This window comes from Silurus aristotelis, assembly GCF_946808225.1.
Source record: "Silurus aristotelis genome assembly, chromosome: 22".
Taxonomy (NCBI): Eukaryota; Metazoa; Chordata; class Actinopteri; order Siluriformes; family Siluridae; genus Silurus; species Silurus aristotelis.
The window spans coordinates 7,492,820-7,520,027 of record NC_139595.1 but is presented as its reverse complement, the minus strand read 5'-3'; the positions used below and the strand labels follow the sequence as shown (position 1 = coordinate 7,520,027).

The 27,208-nt window shown below is 38.0% G+C and overlaps 1 protein-coding gene across 1 annotated transcript; it reads left to right on the top strand.

The window, feature by feature from the left end:
- Window positions 1–1,138: 1,138 nt before the first annotated feature.
- Window positions 1,139–27,208, top strand: sh3gl1a (SH3-domain GRB2-like 1a). The gene is made up of 10 exons (XM_083526012.1): window positions 1,139–1,341; window positions 14,707–14,775; window positions 16,301–16,373; window positions 16,771–16,914; window positions 17,523–17,656; window positions 17,922–18,080; window positions 22,508–22,611; window positions 22,918–23,048; window positions 23,321–23,365; window positions 24,215–27,208. The coding sequence occupies exons 1-10, from the start codon at window positions 1,297–1,299 to the stop codon at window positions 24,406–24,408; spliced, it is 1,098 nt and encodes a 365-aa protein (XP_083382138.1). The 5' UTR covers window positions 1,139–1,296; the 3' UTR covers window positions 24,409–27,208.

Below are 27,208 nucleotides of genomic sequence, written 5' to 3'. Positions count from 1 at the left end.
GAGAACGACTCTCACCGCCTAAAACAGTTTCATCGTTGAGCAGCTTTAGTGACAGACTGTTACATCCTAAGTGTCTGAAGGAGCGATACAGAAGGTCTTTTCTCTCTGCTGCTATTAGACTTTACAATTAAAGCTGCTCCCAGTGAACCAGTCACCATAATACACACTGTTATTACTGTTTAACTGTGCGATAATAAACAATAACAAAGTATCTTAAACAACATGTGCAATAACTGTGTGCAATATGTCTGTTAGCGTAACGAATTACTGGTGGTCTCTTTTTTATTATTTGTATTTATACATTGTGTTGTGTATATACTTTATACTATAGTATGTCTCTATTTTATATTTATATATATATATATATATATATATATATATATATATATATATATATATATATATATATATATATATATATATATATATATAAACTCTTTGCTTGCACTATTATAAAGGCATTTGTGCTTTTTTTGCTTTGTTATTACACCAAATTGTAGATTTCACAAGCAGGAGAAGGAAACAGAAGATAGGGGGCGTGGTCATGTGATGGGTGTAAGCACGCAATGGGAGTGGTCGCGCGACAGGCGTGGTCTCTACGTGGCCTTCTAAAACATTCCGGAAGTTACCTGTTGCCTTGGCTTGCCACGTTTGCTCCCATTTGTAAATATTGTGCACTTCATAAGGGATGCAGCGCATAAGAGCATAGAGGAACCTTTATTTAAAGTGTAGACTTAAATAACTCTTTTGTTGACTGTCAAAATCGTTAAAACCGTTTCAGATTTATTTAAACGTAATAAAATATGTTTTTAAAAATACATTTAAATGTGGCATGTGATATTTAAATGGCTGTTTAAACGATAGTTGCAAATAGTGTAACATTCGGCAAACTGTTTTTTTTTGTTGTTTTTTTTGGGTGTTTGTTTAAAAAAAAAGGGGGGGGGAAATTAAAAGGAAATAAAGTACTGTTCCGTGAACAGGAAATGCCTCAGCGTTCTTCGTTTTAACAAGAAATCCCGCCTTCTGTGTTATTATTGGCTTCGCTTCCATCAATATTTCTGTTTCACCCTCTTTGATTAGTGACTTTACTTGTCACTCTGAATAGTTATCCAATCAGGAAGTAAGGGGTGGGATTTTTAGAAAACGGGTAGGAGAAAAAAGGTAAAGCTGCCAGCGGGTGGTTTTTTTTTAAAGGTGGTGGTGCAGGAAGAAGTGCTGGCAGGGTTTCGCCTGTTTAGACAGAGAAACAAATTTCGAGTTTCCTCCTGGCGTATCGTGTGACCAGCCAACGCAAAAATGTCTGTCGCTGGCTTGAAGAAACAGTTTTATAAAGCGAGTCAGGTGAGTGTGAAACTTTTTCAACTCCTCTGAACAATCTGTAGAGCTGTCGAGCTGGACTCCAGCGGTGCTGCAGGAACCCCTGTTTCTGTACAATGCATCTAAAATGGATCCTAACGATACAGGATATGAGTGTGAGGGGAAAAAAAGGCTTGGTGTTCAGCATGTCATGATGGTTTTGATCGCGAAGTTCATGGAGATCCAACCTGGAACTGTAGCTTTCAACCAACCCCCTGCTGGAAATCCTGCTCGATCAGCCCAGGTCGATCTGGTCCAGATGGTGGACTGGATCATGTTTTAGATCGAAGATAAGTTGTTAAAATAAACGAAATAAAAACTTAAGAAGTAATTAAACTCATTAGAAAACCCTTCACATACTAGTACACACTGGATATGGCACACACTTTACTTCTGATTGTGGACTTTGCATTACTTACAGCCTTATTTATCACGTCTACATCATATTTATCGCACTTTAACTTCACTATTTATTTTGTTTATTCTTTATTTATGTCTAATGTTTACTCTTACTGTTCACTGTCTATGCACCTTTGGTCCGTAGCAACGACATTTCTGAGTTGAGTTGAGTTAGTTGGTAATGAGGAAGCTGGAAAACATCTAGTGGACCTTTTATAACAATAAGGTTAGAATCTCATAACAATTAATCTCTTTGTAACACCATGTGAAAAACAAAATTATGTGCTTTAAGGAACGAAATAGTGCTTCTCTTTCTGAGTTACAGTTTATAATGAAATCACTTTGGATGAGTGATAATGCTGAAATATAAAACATATCTTCAGCACCTTTTGGACCAAGATGTTACTGTCTATATATGAATGATTAAGTAAATTTTTATTTCCAAATATTACTTTTTATCACCAAAACATTACAGAAACATGTAAAGAAAGCAACATTTGCAAGCAAATAAAAGTAAGTGAATATATAAATAAATCAAGCAATATTATTTGGAAAGATGTGAAATAAAACTGATGAAATGATATCCTTAGAAATTCAGTTTGGTCCAGCTGGTGGAATGGACCAGGGTTTAAATCGAGGACAAATTATTAAACCACATACCTTCACCACATACTGCTCAATGGCAAGTAATGTGAACACATTTTCCCCGAATTTTTAAGGAATATATTATGCTGCTTATATTTTTTTTTTTTTTTTTTTTTTTTCCATTTTTATTATATATTTCTATCATGTATTACAGATCAGTAAATTCAAAGCAAGTGATTCGTGTGAGATTAGAATCAGCATATTTGAAACATCAGAGAGCACAGTCTGTTGCTCTTAACTTCCAAACAGGTGATTTGTCAAGAGGTATAAATAAACCAGAAGAAGAGATGGTCAGGATTTGAGGTGGTTGGGTGTTGTTACTTAAAGGAAAAAAAAAGAAAAGTGTTTTGCCACCATTGTTTTATTAAATTGGAGAAAAAAATGTGGTTATTCAGAGATATTGGTGGCTGATTAGGTAATAGTTGGAAAATAAAAAAGATGGGTATTTAATTATTGGGCTTTGACTGTGTGTTTGGGTGCTTTCATGGACCTGCCTGACTTTGTTTTGCTTAATTACGTCCTTCATCTTTGACACCACAGCCCAGGATTCTCATTTTAATTTTCTAGTCTTTTCTTTTGCTTAGCCACTTTAAAACTCCACCTTTAACAACATTTAATATATTTGTATTCCAGTCATTAAATGTAAAGGGGCCAAGCGATCATTTATTTCCTGGTGTTGTATTTTCATTGCTTGTTTGAGAAACAAGTTGTTGTGGGCCGTGATGACATCACAGGGAGAAACGATTGAGTTAAAAAGGAGGGGAAAAACCTATTCAAATAAACTTTATTGAAATAGTTTTTATTTTTATTTTTGCAATTTTCAAACATTCAATCTGTATATTCACGTTAGTGAGAAATTCAGTATAGTGGCAGAGGCGGCATGCAGTGGAGTCAAAGATCCAGCATGCATTGCAGCTGCACAACATATTTGCATTGAACTATAGCAGGAACTTGGCTAGGTAGTGATGATCCCGGTGGCATGGGTGATGCTGTTGTCTTTAAAATGAAGTGAACAGATGAGGAGGTAAGAGAAACAGACAGAATAAAGTAATAAAACTCTGCTGCAAGGTGACTCCAGGAGCTCATGTTCCTGTTCCTTACGTTCATGTTAATCAAGGTGAAAATAGACCAATTAAAAAAAAAACTAATGCTAAATAAATATTTGATGTAGTTTGGTGCCAGCATGTAAATGCTGGAATTTTTTAGTGTGGGCAAAAGATTACGTGGGATCGTAGGAAAATTTTTTGGAAGTGTAGATTGGATCTTTCCTGTTGTTGGTATTTAAGTTGGACTGAGTATACACTAAAATGACAAATGTTTGTGGACACCCGATTATAAGATTTGTATGTGCTTTTTGAACATCTCATTCCACATTTAGTCCCTAATTGCTCTCATAATAAACTTCCAAAGGGAAGATGTTACACTAGATTTTGGAGTGTGCTTGTGGAGATTTGAGTAATGTCAGGCACTGATGTAAGGTGAGAAGGCCTGGGGTGCAATTAGCATTCCAGTTCATCCTAAAGATATGATAGTAGGCCACCACTCAAGATCTTCCACTCCAAACCATGTAAACCATATCTTCCTGGAGCTGGCATTTGGTTCAGGTCCCCTCGTTCGAATGAATGTTAAAGGTAATGCTACCACATCCAAAGACAATTGTGTGACTTCAACTTTGTGGTGAACGTTTTTGCGAAAGAACCACAAAGGCTGGAATAGTGAGGTGTCCCATTATTTTTGTTTATATATTGTGTGCTAAAAATAAAAATGAAGATGGCTGTTCTTTGAATAGTCTGATGATTGAAGTAGCTGAGAAGAGTTTTGCTTTAGTGCACAGTTCACTGTAGTTTAATGTAAATTACTGTATAATGGAGGTTAAATCTGTAATGACTTCCAAAATAATTTTGTTGCTCATACATTGATATGTTCTTGGTAGAACAATTGACTGTATAGTATGCAATTATAAAAGAAATGTTCATATCTGAAATGTATATATTCATGTAAAGCTGCCTTGTGACAAGGTTTATTTGCTAGTAAACATGAAATTCTGGTTTGTTACTTGTTTCCAGCTATCGATTCAGGAACCATTTGAGAATTTGAGAAAATGTTTTCGAATGCATCCAGCAGTTGACAAAATGGCTATTGCTTTAAAACTGATTGTGTAAAAATAAAGTCTCATGCAGCAGCTTTGAGTTCATTTAAGAGTACATGAGAAGGTTGGGGCTTTCAGGCACCTTCTGTAGTTTTAACACCACCTACGTCAAGCTTTTCAGATTTACTCCCATTTAATTGGAAAAGGGGGAAAAAAAATTCAGCTCTTTTGGTGCCAATCAGAGTAACGTTACAGTGTACCATCATGTAAGGACAATGTACTCAATCGGTTCATTATTTTGCGCAAGCCTAGACTCGAGCGATGTGTTGTACAACAGGAGAGCAGCTGAGAAGTGGGCGTGGTTAAGAAGTGTAGTCTGGTTCCTTCCATTCTATTGATTATTAACTATTAAGCATTGACTCGCACTCTCAGAACAACACGTACACAGAATTGTAACTTTGCCTACTTAAAACAGAGTTGAATCAAAGTGCTGCTTGTTCTGCTCTCAGTGCCTTATTTTGATACATATTTTAAATGGATAGATCTATGTGGATTTTTTTTTTATTATTTTCACATCAAATAGGATCCTGCTGTATTGAAATTTCAAACCTGTTGCATGAAAAATTAACATGTAATACATGGTTTAAGCGTCACAACTAAATCAATTTGGTTTGTATTGCGCTTTTAATAATGGACATTGTCCCAAAACAGCTTTACAGAAATAAAGATTATGGATGTAATGACAAATCTATGTAATTATAACATCTAAGTTTATCCCTGATTAGCAAGCCAGCGGTGATGACGTCAAGGAAAAAACTCCCTGAGATTATGACGAAGGTACTTTGAGAGGAACCAGACTCCAAAGAGGACCCATTTTAATGTGACACAGAAATACTATTTGCTATAGTTCCATTCATTGTTGAGGTTATCAATTGTTCTTGGACACTTGATTGTAAAACCGATATCTTCATGGTCCAGAAAAATTTACATTAGCACCATTCGCCCAAACCAGAACTTCAAATCTCTTATCATCCTTTTGTTCTACTTCCAGCTGAGGTTTTGTTTCAATCCCAACACAACACAAAGTGCTAACGAAGGCTGTTCAACACGACCGGTGGTGAATTCTTGTAATTCCTGAAGAAAAGGTCATGGATCGGGGCATGTCCCCCAACCTCACATTAACGCGAGCGTAAAACATGTCTGCATTTCATGAATGAAATCACTAACCACAAAACAGAAAGAACCAACCCTGCTCCTTTACACTTGAAACATTTCAGACCTTGTTGAACAATTGTGAATGAATTTGCAGTCACATGACCATGCGGATATAATGGTTTCGCTGTTCCTCGTTGTGTTCCTGTAAAACGTTGTCCTCTTGTTGTAGCTATTATGTCTTGAGTGTTTGGTAAAAACCAGTGTGTGTGAGCTTGGTATCTATGTGTATCTATCTAATCCCCACTCCAGGATATACATGCCCTACATCATGCAAAAATATCATCTCACAGTACTGATGGGATTTGCATGATTTTATATTTATACACCGTAATTTCCGGACTATTAAGCGTACCCAAATATAAGCCGCACCCACTGAAAAATCAACAAAGATTTTTATTTTGAACATAAATAAGCACCTGTCTATAAGCCGCAGGTTCCTACATTGAAACTAATTAACTTTACACAGGCTTTAATGAAAGAAAGTTACACGGTTTGTATCTAAACAGTAGCCTACCAAGAAAGTCATTGTTCACTGTCTTCCTCCTTCCTTTCACAACAATTTCTCTCGGGAGTTTTTCTTTTGGCATCGTCGTGCATTTAAAAATTACCATCGGTGATTCCCGATGCCGTGCAGCTCAGAACACAGGTGAAGTGCGTTTTTTCATGCCCGGTTGTTTTCAGCGTGACAAATGATTCACATTTCCTGTTGACAGTCGGAGTGAGCGGCAGGTCAAACGTCAGAGGAACCTCATCCATATTTATGATGTGGTGCGGCCCGATTCAGTGGGAGCGCATCTGATTTAATATAAAGAGTTTCATTGGTCTAATGTTATGGGTCTCAGTTTTTTGGCTTTGAAGCTTGTGAAACCGGGAAAAAAATCCCGGGAAAAATCCATAAATTAGCCGCTTCGTTGTTTAAGCCACGGGGTTCAAAGCGTGGTAAAAAAGTAGCTGCTTATAGTTCGGAAAATACGATATATATGAGAGAGAGAGAGAGAGAGAGAGAGAGAGAGAGAGAGAGAGAGAGAGAGAGAGAATAGAACATGCAAATATGTGCCGTTAAAGGAAAATAATCAGTGGCATGGTGATATGATGCCCCAGAGTGTTTTACTTATCTTTTGCCACTGCAATCTGGCAACGATTACTGATTTTTAAAGAATAAATAGTATTGTGGTTGCATTTAATGTTGCCAAATATCTGCAAAGCAAAATAGAATTTCTTTTAACCTTTTAAAAAATTATTCCGAGAGGAGACTCCTGCCTTTTCCACCCATATGCGGTTCTTTTTCAAAGTCGGAGGCTGACAAACGTTTAGGATGTCTTTAAATTGCGTCAGCATTAACTTGTCCAAACCCGTTCCAAAGCCAGTTTCAGGAAGATAATGGTTTACCTGGATCGCAGTAAAAGATCTTGAGTGGCCTGCTATAGAACTCTGTCCTCAATCCTATTGAACATCTTTGGATGAATTAGAGCATTACATTTGAGTGCACAACAGCTTGACCACCATCTTGTTTTGAGTTAAATGTGTCACATGACTACATTTATAATTATTTTGGAACGTTTTAGGTTTGTACAACATGAGCATGTTTTTGCAGATTTCTCCATGTGGACATTCATTTTAATAAAATGTTATTTTATTTTTTTATTTGGGAATAGCGACATGATATTTTGACATATCGCCCAACTTCTACTTCTACCTGAAGTACTACTTAATGATCATATTTGTAAACATCACTGCATCTACACACAATATAGTTGTCTGTTTAGATTTCTTTTTCTTTTGTTATTTAAATAAGTTAACAAATTTGTTATGCAGGCTGACGCATTAAGCAAGTCTTCCCATCATAATGGTAAAACCTTCAGTCCTGGTGTAACGTCTTTGCTGAACATTCCCATGGCACATAGCATTTCTAAACAGGATCCTGTTCTCTGTTAGTCCCAGATTCCGTAAGCAGGTCATTAATTGGACAATAAATCGCGCCCCAGCAATGAAATCTGCTGTGAGTTTGTGTGACTTGGCAGATATTGTTTTAGCCAACACCCAGGGGCTTCGTTATTACACAAAACGTGGCATTTGAAGTGTTGTGTTGCACAGCAGTCTGATTGTAGTTCATGGCTGCTGTGAAAAAAAAAAAAAGGGCTGAGTTATGTAGTTCGACTGGTCAGGATCCTTTTCTCTCCTTGTTTTTTATTTTTATTTTTTATCTCCTCCCTTAGTCTCTCACTTTCGCACCCTTGTTCTCTTCTAATGTAGTCCGATGAATCACCACGATGAATCATTTTATTGTGTGTGTATAGGCGGGTATGACAAAGCTACACGCTCTGTCGCATCACTCGGAGCTCGGCCACGCGGCGGACGTGGTTTAACCTTTAATCACAATATATGACGTTATTTTTGACAGCCAAATGTCAGAGTGCAACGCGGATCCAAAACATCTGAACACTATTTGTAACACACCTTACTCAGCAACCAACTCAGCCACCCAAAAAATGCATGGTCTTTAATATAACACAAGGCTCTGTAATTTATTTATTTTTTCCATTGTGATGAAACATCTTAATGTTGTGTTCAATTGTGTCAGTTGTGCGTAGCTCCGGCTTCCTGAGAGCCATTGAATCTTTCTGCATATGTACTTGTATTATAATGGTTTAATAGATTAATAAAACTCTCTCTTTTCTGCCTGCCATTTTTCTTTTTTCTTTATCTATTTATTTATTTATTTGCAGAAATGTGGGTTCCATACATGAGTAAATATAAACATATAAGGCAAATTATTAATCTGAAAGGATGGAGAGACACCTAATGATTGTAGAGAGCTTGAGTGAGCAGGATCAGTTAGAATTAGCCAAATATAAAGGCGAAACTGGTCCCGCTTTTGGGACAATTTAAGATCATGCAGTATGGACAGCTCTTTAGTGTTTATTCTTGGGCTCGAACTCCCTTGTTGCTTGGATTTTTACCTTTGTATTAAAGTGTCATTCTGACTGTGAAGACCTTTTTAGTTTTTTTGGTTTATCCATGAACCTACATTTTAGACGGAAAGAATGCTCCATGACACTGTGCGGTAGCGATTTCCTCTCAGGGTATAAAAGCTGTACTCTGAGCAGCACTCTTAAAAAAAAAAAAAAGTAGCTCACTAGCATTTATATAAAAAGAATTTACACACACACTATACAGGTAGACCCCAACTTACGATGTAGATAGGGTCGTAAGTCCATGAGGTCGTAAGTCGAGAAGAGTGACTACGATGCGTTCCGACGCAGACATAAAGAGGCAGTGCAAACACATTTGCATTTTTTTTTACATAGTACAAATAAAGTAAATAAAAAATAAGAAGTAAATAAATGTTTGTTCGATTTGGCACATGTTTTTACGTTTGATGCCCTTCCTAACCCAACCCTTCCCATTTATCCGGGCTTGGGACCGGCATCAAGAGTGCACTGGCTTGTGCAACACTAATGGCTGGGTTACGTCGGAGGTGATAGTCGTATCTCCGAAATGTCGTAAGTCGAGTGGTCGTAGGTCGGGGTCAGACTGTACACAAACTTTCCCATTCCATATTTAGGTTGCATTTGCTGGTTACATAAGCTCCACTCTTCTGGAGATGTTGCACTAGATTTTGGAGTGTGCTTGTGGGGATTTGTGCTCCTTCAGCCACAAGTGTGTTAGTAAAATCAGGTACTGATGTCGAGTTAAGAGGTCTGGGGTGCAGTCAGTGCTCCAATGCATCCAAAGGTGTTCAATAGGGTTGAGGTCAGCGCTTTATAGCAGGTCACTTAAGATCTTCCCCCTCTAGTGGAAGTCAAGTGAAGAAAAACAAGCTTTCACTTCTTCAGAAATCTTACTCTTGTGCGTCTCCAACTTTGCATACTATTCAGCAGCACTATTAGAAGTTTTAGTCATTATACATCTTTACTAACAAAAGCAATGCGTCATCATATCATATCGCATTTAACCTGAAAAATCACCCTGCCGGTCAGACTGCATAACCAATGTTCAAAGACCTGCTGCTGTTGTTGAGAGTTGACTTTGCTTACCTTCAGCAAGTTTGACTTTTGCAGGAAAAACAAGCTGGCATGATGAAGGTGTTAATGAATAACAAGTACTGCTTTAATATGGTGTTTTAACAAGACAACACATCAGTGAAGCAGTTAAAAAATCTGAAATATTTTAGTTATGGTGAAGCTTGAAAATAACAGCTGGCACACACACACACACACACACACACACACACACACACCAGACTGTCCAGCTCAGTTAGTGTTTTAGCAGCTGAATCAGATGAAGCTGGGTTAAGCAGACTCTTGGTAAACACATAAGCGTTAGTCACTCATGCTAATAACACAGAAGAAGCAAACATGGCTGAGCCATTGTTTAGCAGCAAACCAAACACATTCAGACAGGCATAGCTGAGAATTTGTGACGTGCTACACTCGTCACTTGCGTTAGTCGCCTGAGGTTCATATTAAATGCCCTCATTTCACTGCTTCTATGGCAAATAAGTAACGTTTATCTTGTGATGTCTAATGCCCAGAGTGCTCACAAAATCCCACAATGCACTTCTGAGGTATTGTGGTCAAATTAAGTCCTTGAGACACACTTTCATCCAGAGGTTTAAGCTTTTTCTATTCCCATAACCATTGTATTCATCTCGTTATCCAGTGGTCAAGCCTGAATCGGCAAAAAATTAAGTAATGATTTTGTTCTAACAATAATTTGTAGAAAAATGTGTTCTGTGAATGTGGAAAGCTCAGGAGGGTAAAAAGCTCAAATATAGCAAGAGATAATATTGTATGCACAAACGTTCCTTTTGTTTAAGAAGTTGGAGAACAGTGCTGAGTTGGAAGTGCTGAATCAGGTTGTTGGCTCAGTAAGTTGGATGGTAATCAGACAGTTGGATGGCACTTTAATCGCTATGTTGGACAAGAAGTCTGAGTTGGAAAGGCAGAACCTGGATGTTGGATCAAACAGAACTGCTGAGTTGGAACTGTTAAACTAAATTCTTAGATCAGACAAGAATAAATCTGTGATCAGTTGGGAATGCTGAATTGAGAGGTTAGATCAGACATTTGGATAGTAGTGCTAAATCAGTAGGTTGGATCAGACATTTGTATAAGAGCGCCGATTTGGAACTGCTGATTTCAATTATTAGTTCTGATAGTTGTATTGGGTGTGCTGAATCCAGAGGTTAGATCAGACAGTTGGATAAATGTGCTGACTCGGTATGTTAACTAAAACAGTTAGATGGGAGTGCTGTCTCAAGTGTTGAAACGGGAGTCTAACTTATTCATCTTCTCCACAAAGTCTGTAAGGAGCTCAATTGGGTGTGTCAGAACTGAGTAAACATTCTTTATTTTCAGGGTCTGAATGTGGCACTGTTTTATGAACTATAGACTGTCTGATGTGCTGTTCTTCAACAAGAGACCTCTCCTTCTGACTTGAATGTGTGCATGTCAGAGTGCAGGCTTTGCAAGGTTTTTAGGTCAGTATATGTCCTGATGTACACCACCGCAGATGATTGGCCAAAAATAGCAGCACTGAAAGGTCACCATTTCATTACCTGCATAAAGGGTACTTGTAAAAAAAGGAAAAAAAAAAAGAGAAAATTGTGGTTAGAATGAATAAATAATGGACTACCAGGTCTTTACATGTAGAACATTTAACAAGTAACTCTTGCCATTTTTAAACAATGAATGTATTTGCTTTGCCGTGTTTATGCCAAGAACGTTGTCCTTTTTGTTTTAGCAAACATTCAAAATAAACTCTAGGGTTGGAAGGTAGGTTATGTTTGTTGCTTATTTGTTCGTGAATCTTGATCATCAGTCAGTGGTGATTCATCCATAGGGACATCATATAGATCAAGCATTCTTAAAGTCCTCATTCACAACTTTATCCCTTCCTTAATTCCACTAAAATCTCAAATGCCTTCTTTTGAATGTTTCTGGATATTGAAAATGATGACCTATGTAAACTTTACTAGATGCCATGCAATCATGGAGAAGTCTTACTGCCAATCTTAGCTCTATAGAGTTACTAATACATGGGAAATAATGGGAACTACATTAAAAACAGGGCCACTGGGGCAGGTATTATGCTGCCCTGGGTTTGCTTTAAGAATGTTTTGAGTGAATAGGAAAGTGCTCCATTCAAAGCTTTTTTTTTTTTTTTTTTTTTTTTTTTTAGCAAATATTTTACATTTATTGCAAGATTTTTCTACAAACTAATGCACACAGAGTATTTATGGTGGACTGCAAGGACTGAGAAAGGAATTGAGTGATTATGAAATCTGGTGGTGTCCCCAACTAAGGATTTTAATAGTCGAATCAGTGTTCTCGAGTCTTGCATGTAGTTGACTTGGTCACATTTTTCGCGTGTGTGTGTGTTGGGCGGGGGTGGCCGATGACGACTCTAGGTAGTTGTAAAACAATTTATCTTAACATATTGAGGTAGAGAACATCACACAAAGATATAGAAGAAAAATAGTTTTAAATAAATAAAATCTTGAAATAAAAAAAAGGGTTTTCATTTTACATGTTCAATCAAATTTCCTATGTGAGTGCACACTAAGTACAAAAACAATCCAAAATAATTTTACAGAATTATATTAGAACAGAATATACCTTCACGGAATATCCTATACATTGTCGCACCTTTAAATTCCTGCCGTGAACATGCTCCCGTGTCGATCGTGGAAAGTGAAACTTAAATCTCTCACGGGGGTGGGGGGTGGCTTTAATCATAAAAGCTTCTTTCTTTTCACATTTTTATTTACAGCATTATCATAAAGGGCTGTATATTAACTTACTTACAGAAAACTGATTAAACATTGAGCACTAAAATAAAGCACTTAAAAATAACTAAAATGGTATTTTAACACCTCTGCAAAGATTCCACTTTGAGATTAGTAGTTAAATCAGACTCTTCCTATCGAAACTTCAGGATTGAATCTCAGACTATTCGGGGTCATAATAAGAATATTCATAGATAAGAAATACCTGTGCACCACAGTGCCCTTGTTGTCAGAGCAAAGAAAAGTAGAGAAATGTCGGTTTTTCCAGTTCCATTCTAAATCATTTGAAGAGGTTTGCAGCACATTTTAACAATGTCTGTATATATATCATATTCCTCCAAGTCACTTTTGACGGCCAAAACACACAATTGGGAAAAAAAAAAAGAATTTTATATATGATATACAGGTAGTCACCGACTCACAATGGAGATGCGGTCCAATAACCCCATCGTAACTTGATATCTCGTAAGTTGAGACATGGCCTAACTTACTCAGAAGTCTTGAACAATGGTGATTAGTTTGGGGTAGTATACTGTGATTTGTTAATAATTTAACAAATTAAATTACATAATTTAGCAAAACGATGCAATTTATAGTACCATACTGTATAAACTATATAGTGTGTGTGTGTGTCTCTCTCACTCTCTCACTCTCTCTCTCTCTCACTCACTCACTCACTCACTCGCTCTCTCTCTCGCTCTCTCTCTCGCTCTCTCTCTCTCTCTCTCTCTCTCTCTCTCTCTCTCTCTCTCTCTCTCTATCTATCTATCTATCTGTCTATCTGTATATATATACAGACGCTCCCCACGTTACGAACTTTCGTGGTACGATACGAACAAACCAGTCCTAAGTGAAATTTGTCGAAAAAATTCAAAACGGAGGAGAGAGTCTACATGATGTGCACTGGACTGGAGCGAAATAATTGTTTTTAAGTAAATTTATCTTTTTTATTTTTTATTTTTTTTATTTATTGCTTAATACAAAATATTGTATACAGTATTTCGATTTGTTTTAGTGTATATTTTATTGTATATTTGATAGTATTTATAGACCTTACATTATTAGGAGATATGCATAATCAATAACGAACACAGTAACAACTTACGGACATTCATAGTACAAATGGTCGTGAGTGAGTGAGTGAGTGAGTGAGTGAGTGAGTGAGTGAGTGAGTGAGTGAGTGAGTGAGTGAGTGAGTGAGTGAGTGAGTGAGTGAGTGAGTGAGTGAGTGAGTGAGTGAGTGAGTGAGTGAGTGAGTGAGTGAGTGAGGAACTTTGCTTGCACCACTGTAAAGGCAACTGTGCTTTATATACTTTGTTATGAGACAGAATTTTAGATTTCACTGAGTGAAGGGCAGAGCATCAGCTGCTTCGTTTGCCTGCTGGACGAATTGTACATTTTGTTGTATTGTCTTCATAAGATCGAAAAATTGTCAAACCATCATCATAACTCGGGGACCAGCTGTCCAAAGTAAAGCAACCTTCTTTTTCATAATGCTGTTTGCAGTTCAAGTACAATTCAGTTTCAGTCTGCAAATGCATTTGTTTAAAACTTTATCATGATGCTGTTATGATAACTTTTAGATATCATATCTAACAATTTGGTTACACATGTAAATCATTCTGGCAAACTATGGACATACACTTAAAGAACTAAAGCCTGGAGGATAAAGTGACATGGAAATGGGAATCTTGTAACACTACACTCATTTTTCTTTTTTGGCAACATTGAAGCCATCATAGGCCTCAATGTTGACATGTTACACACTCAAAAGCATCGCAAACCTATCATTACCGTTACTTATTAGGTCTTTACTCAAGTGATGTTTTCACTGTAACATGCCCCAAATTCTGATTTTGTCCCTGCAGTAAAGTTAATTTTGTTTATCATAAAAACCTCATATGCTTTGCCTTAGTCGACGAGTCCCTTCATGTTAGGTTTGGTGTTTATGCATTCCGGGAGATCCTGGAAGCAGTGCATAATAAAGGTGTCTGGTTCATGTTGTATAGTGTAATAAATAGCCCATGTGCTGCAAATGGGATTAGGGACAGGACCTGTACAGATTAATATCATGCTGTATATTGAATATCTTTTTCTCTCAGCCTCTGTCTTCCAATTTCCCTACCCAACATATTATGTGTACATGTGCGTCTTAAATGCTTAAAATAGATCTGCATTTATGTATATGCTTACATGTGTATTTATTTTTTAGATGGTGAGCGAGAAAGTAGGAGGAGCAGAAGGTACTAAGCTGGATGAAGACTTCAAGGATCTAGAAAGGGTAAATCGGAATATGTGTTATTTATTTGGCTTTTCAAACCCAAGAGCTCCAGAACATGTCGCATATAAAATAGCTGACAAACCGAAACAGCAAAGCAGCAAAAGCAATTTATTGTAAGACAGTCTAAGCAAACGTGACTCGAGATGTAATATTCTGAATTAAAAAATGTGTCCTTTAGAAATTTGACCAGTTCTGACTGCTAAAAAAAAAGACCAATAGTCAATTCCAACTTGTCCTGCTGCAAGTTTAAACAATTCCATCATGTCTTAAACATTTAACCAATCTCCCTTATTCCACATAGAACATTTCAAGCCCTCTCGGTCCTACAAGTTTGACCAAAAATCCACTGTCCTTTAAAATATTTCACCACTACCATTTGCATCTACTGCCAAGACCGCTAAGCCTTTACCCTCATCAAGAAATTCCGATTCACACTGTATATAAATTGTAAACTTCCGAAATGTTGTGTGCCCACTCCTTTCTAAAGCTCTCATTTGCTTCTTGGAACAAATCTTAGCCACTCCTGCATAAAATGTGACCAATCCCACCCACTACTGCAAATATTCCCACTTGTCTTGCTGATCCCACATAAAGCTAGATCGGCCTCACACTCTCCTGTAGTAGGTTTGATCAGTCCCTTCAACTCCAGCAGAAAATCTATCACATTTTTTTTTTTTTTACCAATCCTTCTTTTCCCTGCAAATATCTCGACTAATCCAACTTGCCTCTGTGTAAAGCCTGCCCAATCCCACCCACTGTCACAAACTTTGGAGCCAATTCCACCCACTCTTGTAGAAAGTTAAACAAATCCCACCGTTCCTCAAAACATTATGACCAATCCTGTCTGTTCCTACAAAAAACAAAAATCTAACATTCTGCCTACTCCCCCAGAAAGTGTAGGGGGAAAAAAACTTCTTCCTGGAAAAGGTTCCACCAGTCCCACCCATTTATGCAAACATTTCAGCCAATCCCTTCTGCATCTGTAGGAACTTTGACCAATCCCTTTAGCTCCTGCATGAAGCTTGACCATTTCTCCCTCACAACAAACATTTTGTTCAGTCCTGCCTGCTCTTGTAGAAAGTTTAACAACTTGCTCCCACACAGAGTTTGACCAAACCCATTGCCTCCTCAAACATTTTGACCATCCTCTTCGTTCCTGTGGTTACTTTTGCTTGTATCTGACAATATTTTCTAGTTTGTCATTTTTTAAAATATAAACTAATGATCAGACCACAGTGATTCTGACCCAAATAAAACATTCATGTAAAATAAACAAATGAACACACCAGCCAGTCATATCCAAAGCTCTATTCTTAATGAACATGACCTTTTTTTTTCTCTCGAGCTTCAGATATGACCTCCTGCTGCCATGGAATCCCAGTCAGTCCCAATGCACACCTCTAATTATAATTCCTGCCTATTGTTGTCTAATAGAGTGAGATGCAGATATACTGAGTGTCACCAGCCACAATTCTTGTCATGTCTCTCACACCACCCTTCCCATTTCCCTTTGTGTGTTTTACAGAAGGCTGATATCACCAGTAAGGCTATAGTGGAAGTGTTATCCAGGACATCAGAGTATCTGCAGCCCAACCCAGGTAAGTAGCATGAAGAGAAAAGCTGTGATAGCCAGACTACCTTCAGAGTGAAATTGCTGACCTTTCATATTTTTTGAATCTTTTGAGATTAGCACAGAAAAGACTTTGTTTGACCAAATCAGTAGATCTAAAGTAAAAGCAACTAATCTGGCAAGCATGACCAGACTTGTGTTACAACCTTTGGGGGGGTTTCGCTATTTATTCAAGGTTTCTCGTCAACTGTGGGAAAATCCCAGGCATGAAAACATTAAAGCATGCTGGAGAATTTCTTCGAATAGCTGAAAGTCATTACAGATGATTTTAGTTTATGTGTATCTGGAAACGCATCAAACATTTTCAACCCCAAATTTGCATCTTTTCCTCACTGAATGTGTGTTTTCTGCTCTTATGTTTTAAGCTTCTCGGGCCAAACTGTCCATGTTGAACTCTGTTTCGAAGATTCGTGGGCAGGTCAAGAGTACCGGCTATCCACAGGCAGAGGGAGTTCTGGGGGAGTGCATGGCCAGATATGGCCGTGAGATGGGGGAAGACACCAACTTCGGTATGTGTGTGTGTGATTTTCGGTGTGTATGTATTAGTAGAGGTGACAGCTCACAGAAATACAGCTATGGGCATGTACTGGAAGATTTTGAAATTGTGAATAAGGGAAACTTGTTTTGCAATGAATAAATGTCAGTCGAATGGAAGACTGAATGAGTTTCAATTTCACTTGTGAGAACTAAATAAATACCCACATTTTGTATCCAAAACAACATATCCAAGCCTTTCCTAATACAAAATTTAAATTGATCGACCACTATTATAAATTTTTTTGCCTTATTTTCTTTTCTTTTTCTTTTTTTCCTCTTTTTGCTAATACACTTTTACCTTAATCAAGAAATTAGATTGACGTAAATGCAAATTGTAAACGTACAGCCAACAACAAGATGCCCAGGCCTTCATTTACTAGTGAAAATTTGATCTTTTCTGATGCAATAACACTTGCCTTTGGCAAGTTTGACATTAAATAAAATTTTTGCTCTCTCATGAGCATGCACAAATAAATTCCAGATTAAGGGCTTTATTCCACTATGTTTGTTGTTAAAATTTTAAATAAAAAAAAATTAAGATGACCTAAAACATTGCTTGAGTAAAATGTGTTCTGTGTAGGTGGCGCTCTTGTTGAGATGGGGGAGTCTATGAAGAGGCTGGCTGAAGTCAAGGATTCTCTGGATATTGACGTGAAGCAGAACTTCATCGACCCTTTCCAGACCATCGTAGACAAGGATCTCAAGGACATCCAGGTAGGATTTTAAGAGGATAAGATTTTTTATTTTTATTTCTCTTCATTTAATTGTTCTATTTACAGGTAAAGCACAGTTTATTTATTTATTTTTTGTTGTTGTTTTTTTCCCTCTCTTTTGGGCTGGCATTTTCATTGGCATTATGATAATCCACCCCACATTAGAGTAAAGAGTCAAGTCTCTGTTTTACCCTTTTCTCTAGCAAACTTATTCATCCATCTCTTTGTCCCTTCATTCAATTTTTTTCTGTCTCTTACCCCAACAGCATCAGTTGAAGAAGGTGGAAGGCCGGAGGTTGGATTACGACTACAAGAAGAAAAGGCATGGAAAGATTCCAGACGAGGAGCTGCGCATGTCTCTGGAAAAGTTCTACGAGTCCAAAGAGGCTGCAGAGATCAGCATGCACAATCTCTTAGAAACTGACGTGAGTATAAATGATTATCGAACAAAATTCACCTAAAGTGACACAATAAAGATATTTAACATGTTTAGTACTGAACTCTGTGTGTTTGAATTGTTAAAGGCAGGAATGCATATTTAGCTGAATGATCATTGGGCTTTTCCTCACCCTCCTTTCTAAAATAACGACTCTCATGGGATTCAAGCAAATATCAAGGGACATTTTCACTCGCAGCCAATTACCCAGCAGCCCTCTCCATCTGCTTGTAATTAGCATATGTTTCAGACACTGGAGGGAATTTGGGTAGACGTACTCCCTTTAAATAAGTCTCTTTTTTTCCCCCGTGTTATATGTATTTAGCATGCTTGAGTGAGAGTGTAGGTGTAAGTTAAATCCAGCGGATTTATTAGAATCCCCCAGTGAAATCGACCAGGTGATTAATCATTAATAAGTGAGTGAACAAAATTTACAAAAATGCTATAAAATCTGAAATGCTAGAGAAGAGAATACTAGACAAAAATCATTGCAACAAAAAGAAAAATAGCAATAATGCTACAGGAAATCAAAAGCACAAGTGTACAAACATTAAATAACCAAAAATGTGCCAACACACAAAAAAAAGTAGTCTCTTATTGTATTTATACCTTCATTCAACATGTGTCAACATTTCACATTTTAGCATAAGATGTATTATTTGACCCACGCATCATTTCCTCACTTGCTTTATAATAACGAGATAACATGGCTTATGTATCCAGGTAGAATCTACCAAGCACAATTAAATTATCCTTACTGAAGGTTTTAATGTATTTATTCATTCTTTATTTTACGCGACTCTATAGCTTGCTTACAGCCTGCTCATCAACAAATTTAGTGGAAATGGACTAAAATAAATGTCAGCATCTGTGCTTTAGTCAGATCCATTTTGCTAGTTGAGATGGAGATGAGAATTCCAGAGCATGATGTGTGTGACTAGAGGAAAGTGTAGTTTTATGCAAAAAATCACATAGTGCACAAAATGAAAAAAAAGGGATGTGCAATTTTATAGTACAATAACTAATACTTAAGGCACAGTGATTGACTATATGAATTTGTAATGGTATCTAGAAGGAAACCACTAATAAAAACAACTAGACGAACCCCAGTAGTGGGTTAAGATGCCATTTACTTTCACACATGTATTATACAAATTAAAAGAATCAAAAGTCTATATAGAATTAGAAAGGGGGAGGAAACAATCAGCAACTAGGATTAATGAAATCTGAGCAGTACAATGGTGAATAGTGGAGGTGGACTCTAAGATGGTGCCAAATCAAAGAAAAGAACAAAACAAATTTCCTGCCTAATATATACAAGCTAGACTCAAATAATACACAGCTGGTGCTCTTCTCTAACCCGAGTGTGTCTGTATGAATTAATGTCGAGGTACGCTAAAACTCCCTGTGCTCATTTGGGAACAGTATGAACAGCAGACTAATGGCAGTGGTATAGAGTGGTGAGGGGAATATCCTTGAGAAGGCAGTAATAAGCACCCAGCATGGAACAGAAATCACATGTACAAACAGGGATTGACAATAAGGGAACACTCCCTTTCCTCTTCTGCGGAGGTGCTTTAGTCCTGAAAGCCCCACCTTTTTTTGGTATGTCAGCATCCCTGTTCGGTGCAGCAATTCTGCATGATCAAATGAATAGAAATGGCACCTTTAATTTAAAAAAGATAAGACGGAAAGGAGAGAGAGAACAAAGCAAATAAAAATAAATCACTATACACACATCTACAGCATGTAACAGTACAACACTTATTCAGCTGTTGGAGGCACACAATTAAATATGCTGTCTGGATGCAGTAGCATTTAATTTTCCTTTCACTTGAACAATGAAACCCAAACCTGTTTGATCATGACAATGCCCCAGTGCACAACACAAGCTCTATGAAGAAATAGATTCCATGGGTTGGAGTGGATGATCTTGAATGGCCTGCTATGAAGCTCTGATTTCAACTCTACTAAACCTTTTGGAATGAATTGGAGTCTGACTGCACCCCAGGCCTCCGTTGCATCAGTACCTGCCTTTATCAATACCCTTGTGGCTAATAAACTCAAATGTCTACAAGTGCACTCCAAAAATGTAGTGGAACATCTTCACAGAAGATTGGAGGGAATGATAAGAGAAAATTGGGACTAAATGTGAAATGCAATGCTCATACCATACATACTATACTTACGACCAAGTATATATACAGTGAGGAAAATAAGTATTTGAACACCCTGCTATTTTGCAAGTTCTCCCACTTAGAAATCATGGAGGGGTCTGAAATTGTCATCGTATGTGCATTAGACATAATCTAAAAAGAAAATATCCAGAAATCACAATGTATGATTTTTTTAACTATTTATTTGTATGATACAGCAGCAAATAAGTATTTGAACACCTGAGAAAGTCAATGTTAATATTTGGTACAGTAGCCTTTGTTTGCAATTACAGAGGTCAAACGTTTCCTGTAGTTTTTCACCAGGTTTGCACACACTGCAGGAGGGATTTTGGCCCACTCCTCCACACAGATCTTCTCTAGATCAGTCAGGTTTCTGGCCTGTCGCTGAGAAACACGGAGTTTGAGCTCCCTCCAAAGATTCTCTATTGGGTTTAGGTCTGGAGACTGGCTAGGCCATGCCAGAACCTTGATATGCTTCTTACAGAGCCACTCCTTGGTTATCCTGGCTGTGTGCTTCAGGTCATTGTCATGTTGGAAGACCCAGCCTCGATCCATCTTCAATGCTCTAACTGAGGGAAGGAGGTTGTTCCCCAAAATCTCGCAATACATGGCCCTGGTCATCCTCTCCTTAATACAGTGCAGTCGCCCTGTCCCATGTGCAGAAAAACACCCCCAAAGCATGATGCTACCACCCCCATGCTTCACAGTAGGGATGGTGTTCTTGGGATGGTATTCATCATTCTTCTTCCTCCAAACAAGTTTAGTGGAATTATGACCCAAAAGTTCTATTTTGGTCTCATCTGACCACATGACTTTCTCCCATGACTCCTCTGGATCATCCAAATAGTCATTGGCAAACTTAAGACGTGCCTGGACATGTGCTGGTTTAAGCAGGAGAACCTTCCGTGCCATGCATGATTTCAAACCATGACGTCTTAATGTATTACCAACAGTAACCTTGGAAACGGTGGTCCCAGCTCTTTTCAGGTCATTGACCAGCTCCTCCCGTGTAGTTCTGGGCTGATTTCTCACCTTTCTTAGGATCATTGAGACCCCACGAGGTGATATCTTGCATGGAGCCCCAGTCCGAGGAAGATTGACAGTCATGTTTAGCTTCTTCCATTTTCTAATGATTGCTCCAACAATGGACCTTTTTTCACCAAGCTGCTTGGCAATTTCCCCTTAGCCCTTTCCAGCCCTGTGGAGGTGTACAATTTTGTCTCTAGTGTCTTTGGACAGCTCTTTGGTCTTGGCCATGTTAGTATTTGGATTCTTACTGATTGTATGGGGTGGACAGGTGTCTTTATGCAGCTAACGACCTCAAACAGGTGCATCTAATTTAGGATAATAAATGTAGTGGAGGTGGACATTTTAAAAGCAGACTAACAGGTCTTTGAGGGTCAGAATTCTAGCTGATAGACAGGTGTTCAAATACTTATTTGCAGCTGTATCATACAAATAAATAGTTAAAAAATCATACATTGTGATTTCTGGATTTTTTTTTTTTTTAGATTATGTCTCTCACAGTGGACATGCACCTACGATGACAATTTCAGACCCCTCCATGATTTCTAAGTGGGAGAACTTGCAAAATAGCAGGGTGTTCAAATACTTATTTTCCTCACTGTGTATGTGTGTATACATATATATATATATATATATATATATATATATATATATATATATATATATATATATATATATATATATATTTATTTATTTATTTATTTATTTATTTATTTATTTTAGTCATTTTAGTACTAATGCAGTGATGAAATGGCTAATAACTTTTTTTTTTGTTTGTTTGTTTTGTTTTTTTTACACTTTATTTAGTATTGCATAAGATATTTATCGTTTATTTGGTAAAATACGTCTCTCCATAATTTGGACTGGACATCTGTACCTGTGACCACATTTGATTTTTTACAGCCAATAGCTTGTGCTGTGCTTATATTAATTTGGTCTGTACTTTTTAGAGGAAACTGCTAAGTTTATAACTTCTGAGTCTCAATAAAGCACTGGATTTACTGCTTACTCAAGCACAGCGTCGTTTGCATTTAAAGCCTGCACTGAAATTTAGTAATGTTCAGAACTTGGGTAGGGAGTACAGGTGTGGTTCAATTTCTTTTGATCACAACTGTGTGTGTGTGTGTGTGTGTGTGTGTGTGTGTGTGTGTGTGTGTGTGTGTGTGTGTGTGTGTGTGTGTGTGTGTGTGTGTGTGTGTGTGTGTGTGTGTAGGTGGAACAGGTGAGCCAGCTTTCTGCTCTGGTGGAGTCTCAGCTGCAGTTTCACAAACAGTCAGTGCAGGTGCTGGAAGAACTGGCCGAGAATATGAGAGACCGGTATGAAGCTCTTCCCTATTCTTCAGTCCTCTCCTGTTCTCTGTTTTTAGGTCATCACCTATCTCTATTTCTCCATTGCCACCATTTCAAATTGTCTCTTTTTTTTTTTCATTAGATTTTTTGCATTCTACTTTTTATTGTCTTCTTCTATCTTGAATTAAGCAAAGAAAGGAATAATAAGAGAAATAAAGAACACAAGGCAGCAAGCAAGAATTATGTTTAATTATTCACTGCTCCAGAATATTGGACCCCCAAATCTCTTTTCTTTGTCTTACATGCCTGTGTGTGTTTGTGGACATGTCTCAGAGTGAACCGTGCCCAGGCTCATCCACGTCAGAAGCGAATGCCCAAACCGATGCCCAGCTTCGACTCGGACTGCTCAGAGTCTTCTAACGGGAGTTTCAGTCCTCCTGCTGTTCCCGCAAACTTTAACGCAGGTGAGCTTCACTTCACCTCCTGAACTTGTCCCTTTGCCCTCCACTGAATCTCATCACGTGTCTAATTCAGAATGACTCAATCACCTTTAATACCACAGTGCTCAGTGCAGTGCTGAGTTCTCCAGTCAGATGCTATGTCTTAATCACTTACATTATGACAAGCTGCTTTTATTTATTGTTATATTGAAGAAGAAGAGGGAGAAAAAAGGAGGGAAGGCGAGACTGATAAGTGTTTACTGAGTGCACCGATGTTGTTTTCTTTATTTTTGCAGCACCTGCTCTGCCGAACCGAACCTCTGTACGCCAGAAACGCCAGTGTGAGTCTCTCTAACATACACACACACACACACACAAACACAACTGTACAGTCTCCGACACGCACACTAACTGTAGTTAATCTGCGTGTATGTTCATCACTTTTTTTTTTTTATTATTAGTTTTCTGCTGAAGCTATGAGACTCTTTTTAATATAATGATCAACCTAATCCTTTTAATGGTTGTTTTTGTAAAGGGAGAGGCGGTATTCCTACATGAAAGAAATGAGAATGTAATTACGGTATTATCCGAGACATGCAGACATTATGTAAAGAGACAGACTTTAGTTGAGAAAAATGAAAGAAGCAAACATTAGAAAGCAAAAGTCTCACTGATGCCACATAAATGTACTGTTTTGATCGAGTTCTTTAATACCTAATTGTAGCGAGAAAAAAAAAAGAAATATACAGTAATGCTGAAGTGTCTTTAAATGCATTCGCTTTTAAATTTGACCCCCCCCCTCATCTTTTTTTTTTGTGTATCTGTCTGTTTTTGTCTGCCTTTGTATGTCTTTGTCTGTATCTCTCTCTTTTTCTGTATGTCTCTTTTCTCTTTCTCTGTATTTTTTCTGTATGTCTGTTATATCTGCATTTGTATGTCTTCTGTCTGTACGTCTCTCTCTGCCTCTCTTTATCTCTATATGTCTCTCCTCTCTCTCTCTCTCTCTTTTTACTGTATGTCTCTGTATCTGTATATGTCTCTCCTCACTCTCTATTTTGGTCTTTTTCTGTGTGTCTCTCCTCTCTGTCTGTTTTATCTGCATCTGTATTCATGAATCTGTGTGTCTGTTTTATCTGCATCGTATCATGTTTGTATGTCTGCGTCTCACTTCCTCTCCGTCTCACCTGTAGCAATGGAGCAGCCTTGCTGCAAAGCCCTGTATGACTTTGAGCCAGAGAATGAGGGAGAGCTGGCTTTCCGTGAGGGGGACATCATCACTCTGACTAGCCAAATCGATGAGAACTGGTACGAGGGCACGCTGCATGGCCAAGCCGGCTACTTCCCCTGCAACTACGTGGAGGTGGTGGTACCACTTTCTCGCTGAGGCACGCTGACTGGAGAAACGAGGAATAAATACAGAGAGAGAGAGAGAGAGAATAGGGATTTTTTTTTTTTTTTTAAGCAGCAAAAGCTTGAGACTTGGAGCAGTGTATGAATATGAACTACGCCATGAGATGCAAAATATTCTGTTCTTTCCTGTGCACTTTTTCCAGTATGTCTCTTCAGTCAGCCATTAGAGGTGGGTCTCTAAAACACTATCATACCCTAATTTCCTGCCCTTCCCTCCTATTGGAGCGACTGAGCCACGAGAGATCATTATCTGTATTTTTCTTTTTTCTTTCCCTTTTTTTTTTGTTTTTTTGTTTTTTAATCATGTACATCTGCAGTATCTTCTGTCTGTGCTTTTTTTTTAATCAACACGACCTCGTAGTTTTTTTGTGCTCTCTGCCCCCTAGTGGCCGTGCCATTGTACCACACCAGCAACTTTCTCCTAGCTCTTCTCTTCTTCTGCTCTTATTTGTACCAAATCGTTAGCATTTTGGTAGGATTCACTTACATCGTGAGCTGACTCCCAACACAAGCACCCCCCCCCCCACCCGATTGTGTTTATTGGAGAAATGTGGTGTTCAGACATTCCTGTAGTTTTCTAGAGTTGCTCTGCGACCCTGACTAATGACACTTGAGCATTTCTCTAGCCGGTTAGGAGAAATGATTAGGAAAAACATTCACAATGATTCCATAAATTGTGACTCTGCTTCTTGGTAATGTTTACAGCACACCGCACTTGATTTGGAAGAAGTGTTTGGAGTGTTAATGAGTGTAATGTTGTAAGAACATTTTCAGCTTTGACTTTTCAGTATGCATAAAAACTCTCCTAGTAGCTTTTCTTCTGTTCTAAATGTTCATCTATCAAGAACAAGAACCTTTATGCAAAAATGATACAGAGGTGGACAACTCAAACACATCAGCTTGCCCACAATGTGCTCAATTTGTTCTCATTCAGTCACAGGGGTGTTAGTTAAGTTAGGTAATAATGCAGGTTGAGGAGGCCTGGGGTCCCAAAGGTGTTCAATAGGGGTGAGGTCAGAGCTCTAGATCAGTTCACTTATGATCTTCCACTGCAACCCATGGAAACCTTGTCTTCATAGACCTGGCTGTGTGCACAAAGGCATAGTCATGTTCAAGTGAGGGGAAGATTTCATGATATTGCATCCTAAGGCATCTTAGACAATTGGTTGGCTCTAGTTTTGTGGTAACAGTTTGGGAGGGGACCCACATATGGCTTCAAAAGTGAGGTGTCCCCATACGTTTGTCCATATAATGTATTCCATTATACAGCGCATTTTTTACACATAGTTACACCTCAGGCCCCCTAGTGGTGCAACAGTATAGAGTTTTACAATGCTGTGGAGTTTTTTCAGAGACATGTTAGCAAATGTGATTGTTCTATCTCAATGGGAGAGGTGCCATAGTCGGTCTCGCACCTGTGAGCTCATGTATGTTTGTTAGGGCGGATAGCTCTGTTCCACTGTCCTGTTGGTTTGAAAAGATGAGGAAGGTTGGTTGTCACATGTCTCAGAGGATGCATGTGTTCGCTTTTTCGTGAGGTAACCTGATTTCATTAAAGAAGTAGAATTGTTGTTTTTTTTTCTATTTTCTTCTTGTCCATTGAGCATCTACAAATAACTGGTGACTGATTCCAGGTGACTGATTTGTCCATCTCTGTAATATGAAACTTGTAAGGTATATAATGTTTTGGTAAAGGGAAATCAATCTATTGTAACATCCTCTTTAAATTCGAGCCACATTGTGTTACTTTCCGGTTCTTCCTGTCTGCTTGCGGTACGAGTCAGTGCCAGTGTAAGCTGTAACTGTAGACCAATGTTTGACCTATTTTATGACATTATACAATTTTTTTATGTTTCCTGCTGTGCAAGTGTTTGTGTGTGAGAATGTACAACAAATGGTTCAGAAAAGTGTGCATGATTTTGTTTCAGGGTTTTTCACCTGCACTTTCTTCAAACATACAAGTGCCTTGTTTAAAGCCAGAGCATGAATCTGGGTTTATATACAAGTTCCACCTCTGGGCTGTATCTAGTATTATCTTTGCGCGTCTGCATTTTATATGAGACACTACAAGACTGGCTTCATATCAGGATCAAACTTCTGTAGCAAACCTTTTATGTTGTTGTTCTTTTGATTTTTTCTTATTAGATATCTTTTTATTATTCAGCTTTAATTAAACCGGCTCCATTTCTATAACGGAGACATTATTCCCGAGCCATTTCTCTTCCTGAGTTCACTCTACCACCTTTTGGGGGGGGGGGGGGGGGGTGTTTAGTGGGTGTTTAATCAGCACAGAGAAAATTAGATTTCTTTTTTTTTTTTTCTTCCTTGTAACAAAGTGCATTGTGGAAGCATGCATACATTTTCATGCTGTAATACTTCTGAGGACAATCTGGGGAGGGACAGATGGTCTCGCTGTCTCTCACTCTGTACGGTATTTCAATGAGGTATTAAGCTGCAAATTCAAATGTCACCAAATTATGAATTTTTTTTTTTCCATTTGTTGCATATTAACCACCAAAAATAAAATAGCTTTATTTTTATTCTGTCGCAAAGACAACTAGGCCTTAAATACATGAACTGAAGTTCTTGCTTATTAACCTGTACCTTTAGTATCTTTTGTCTTTATTTTTGTTGAGGGCTCCGTTTTGAAATCACGGGTTGGAAGCCTAAAGCATTTGTGCCTCTCTTCCGTTATTGTTAGATATAATTCCCTGTTGGTAAAGCAAATATATGAAAAGATCTATTTTCATCTTAAATAAACTGACAAATGAAAA

Coding starts and splice junctions, on each gene's coding strand:
- sh3gl1a (XM_083526012.1), top strand. CDS start 1,297: ATGTCTGTCGCTGGCTTGAAGAAACAGTTTTATAAAGCGAGTCAG. Junction 23,049..23,320: donor TCCCGCAAACTTTAACGCAG/GTGAGCTTCACT, acceptor TTATTTTTGCAG/CACCTGCTCTGCCGAACCGA. Junction 23,366..24,214: donor TGTACGCCAGAAACGCCAGT/GTGAGTCTCTCT, acceptor TCTCACCTGTAG/CAATGGAGCAGCCTTGCTGC.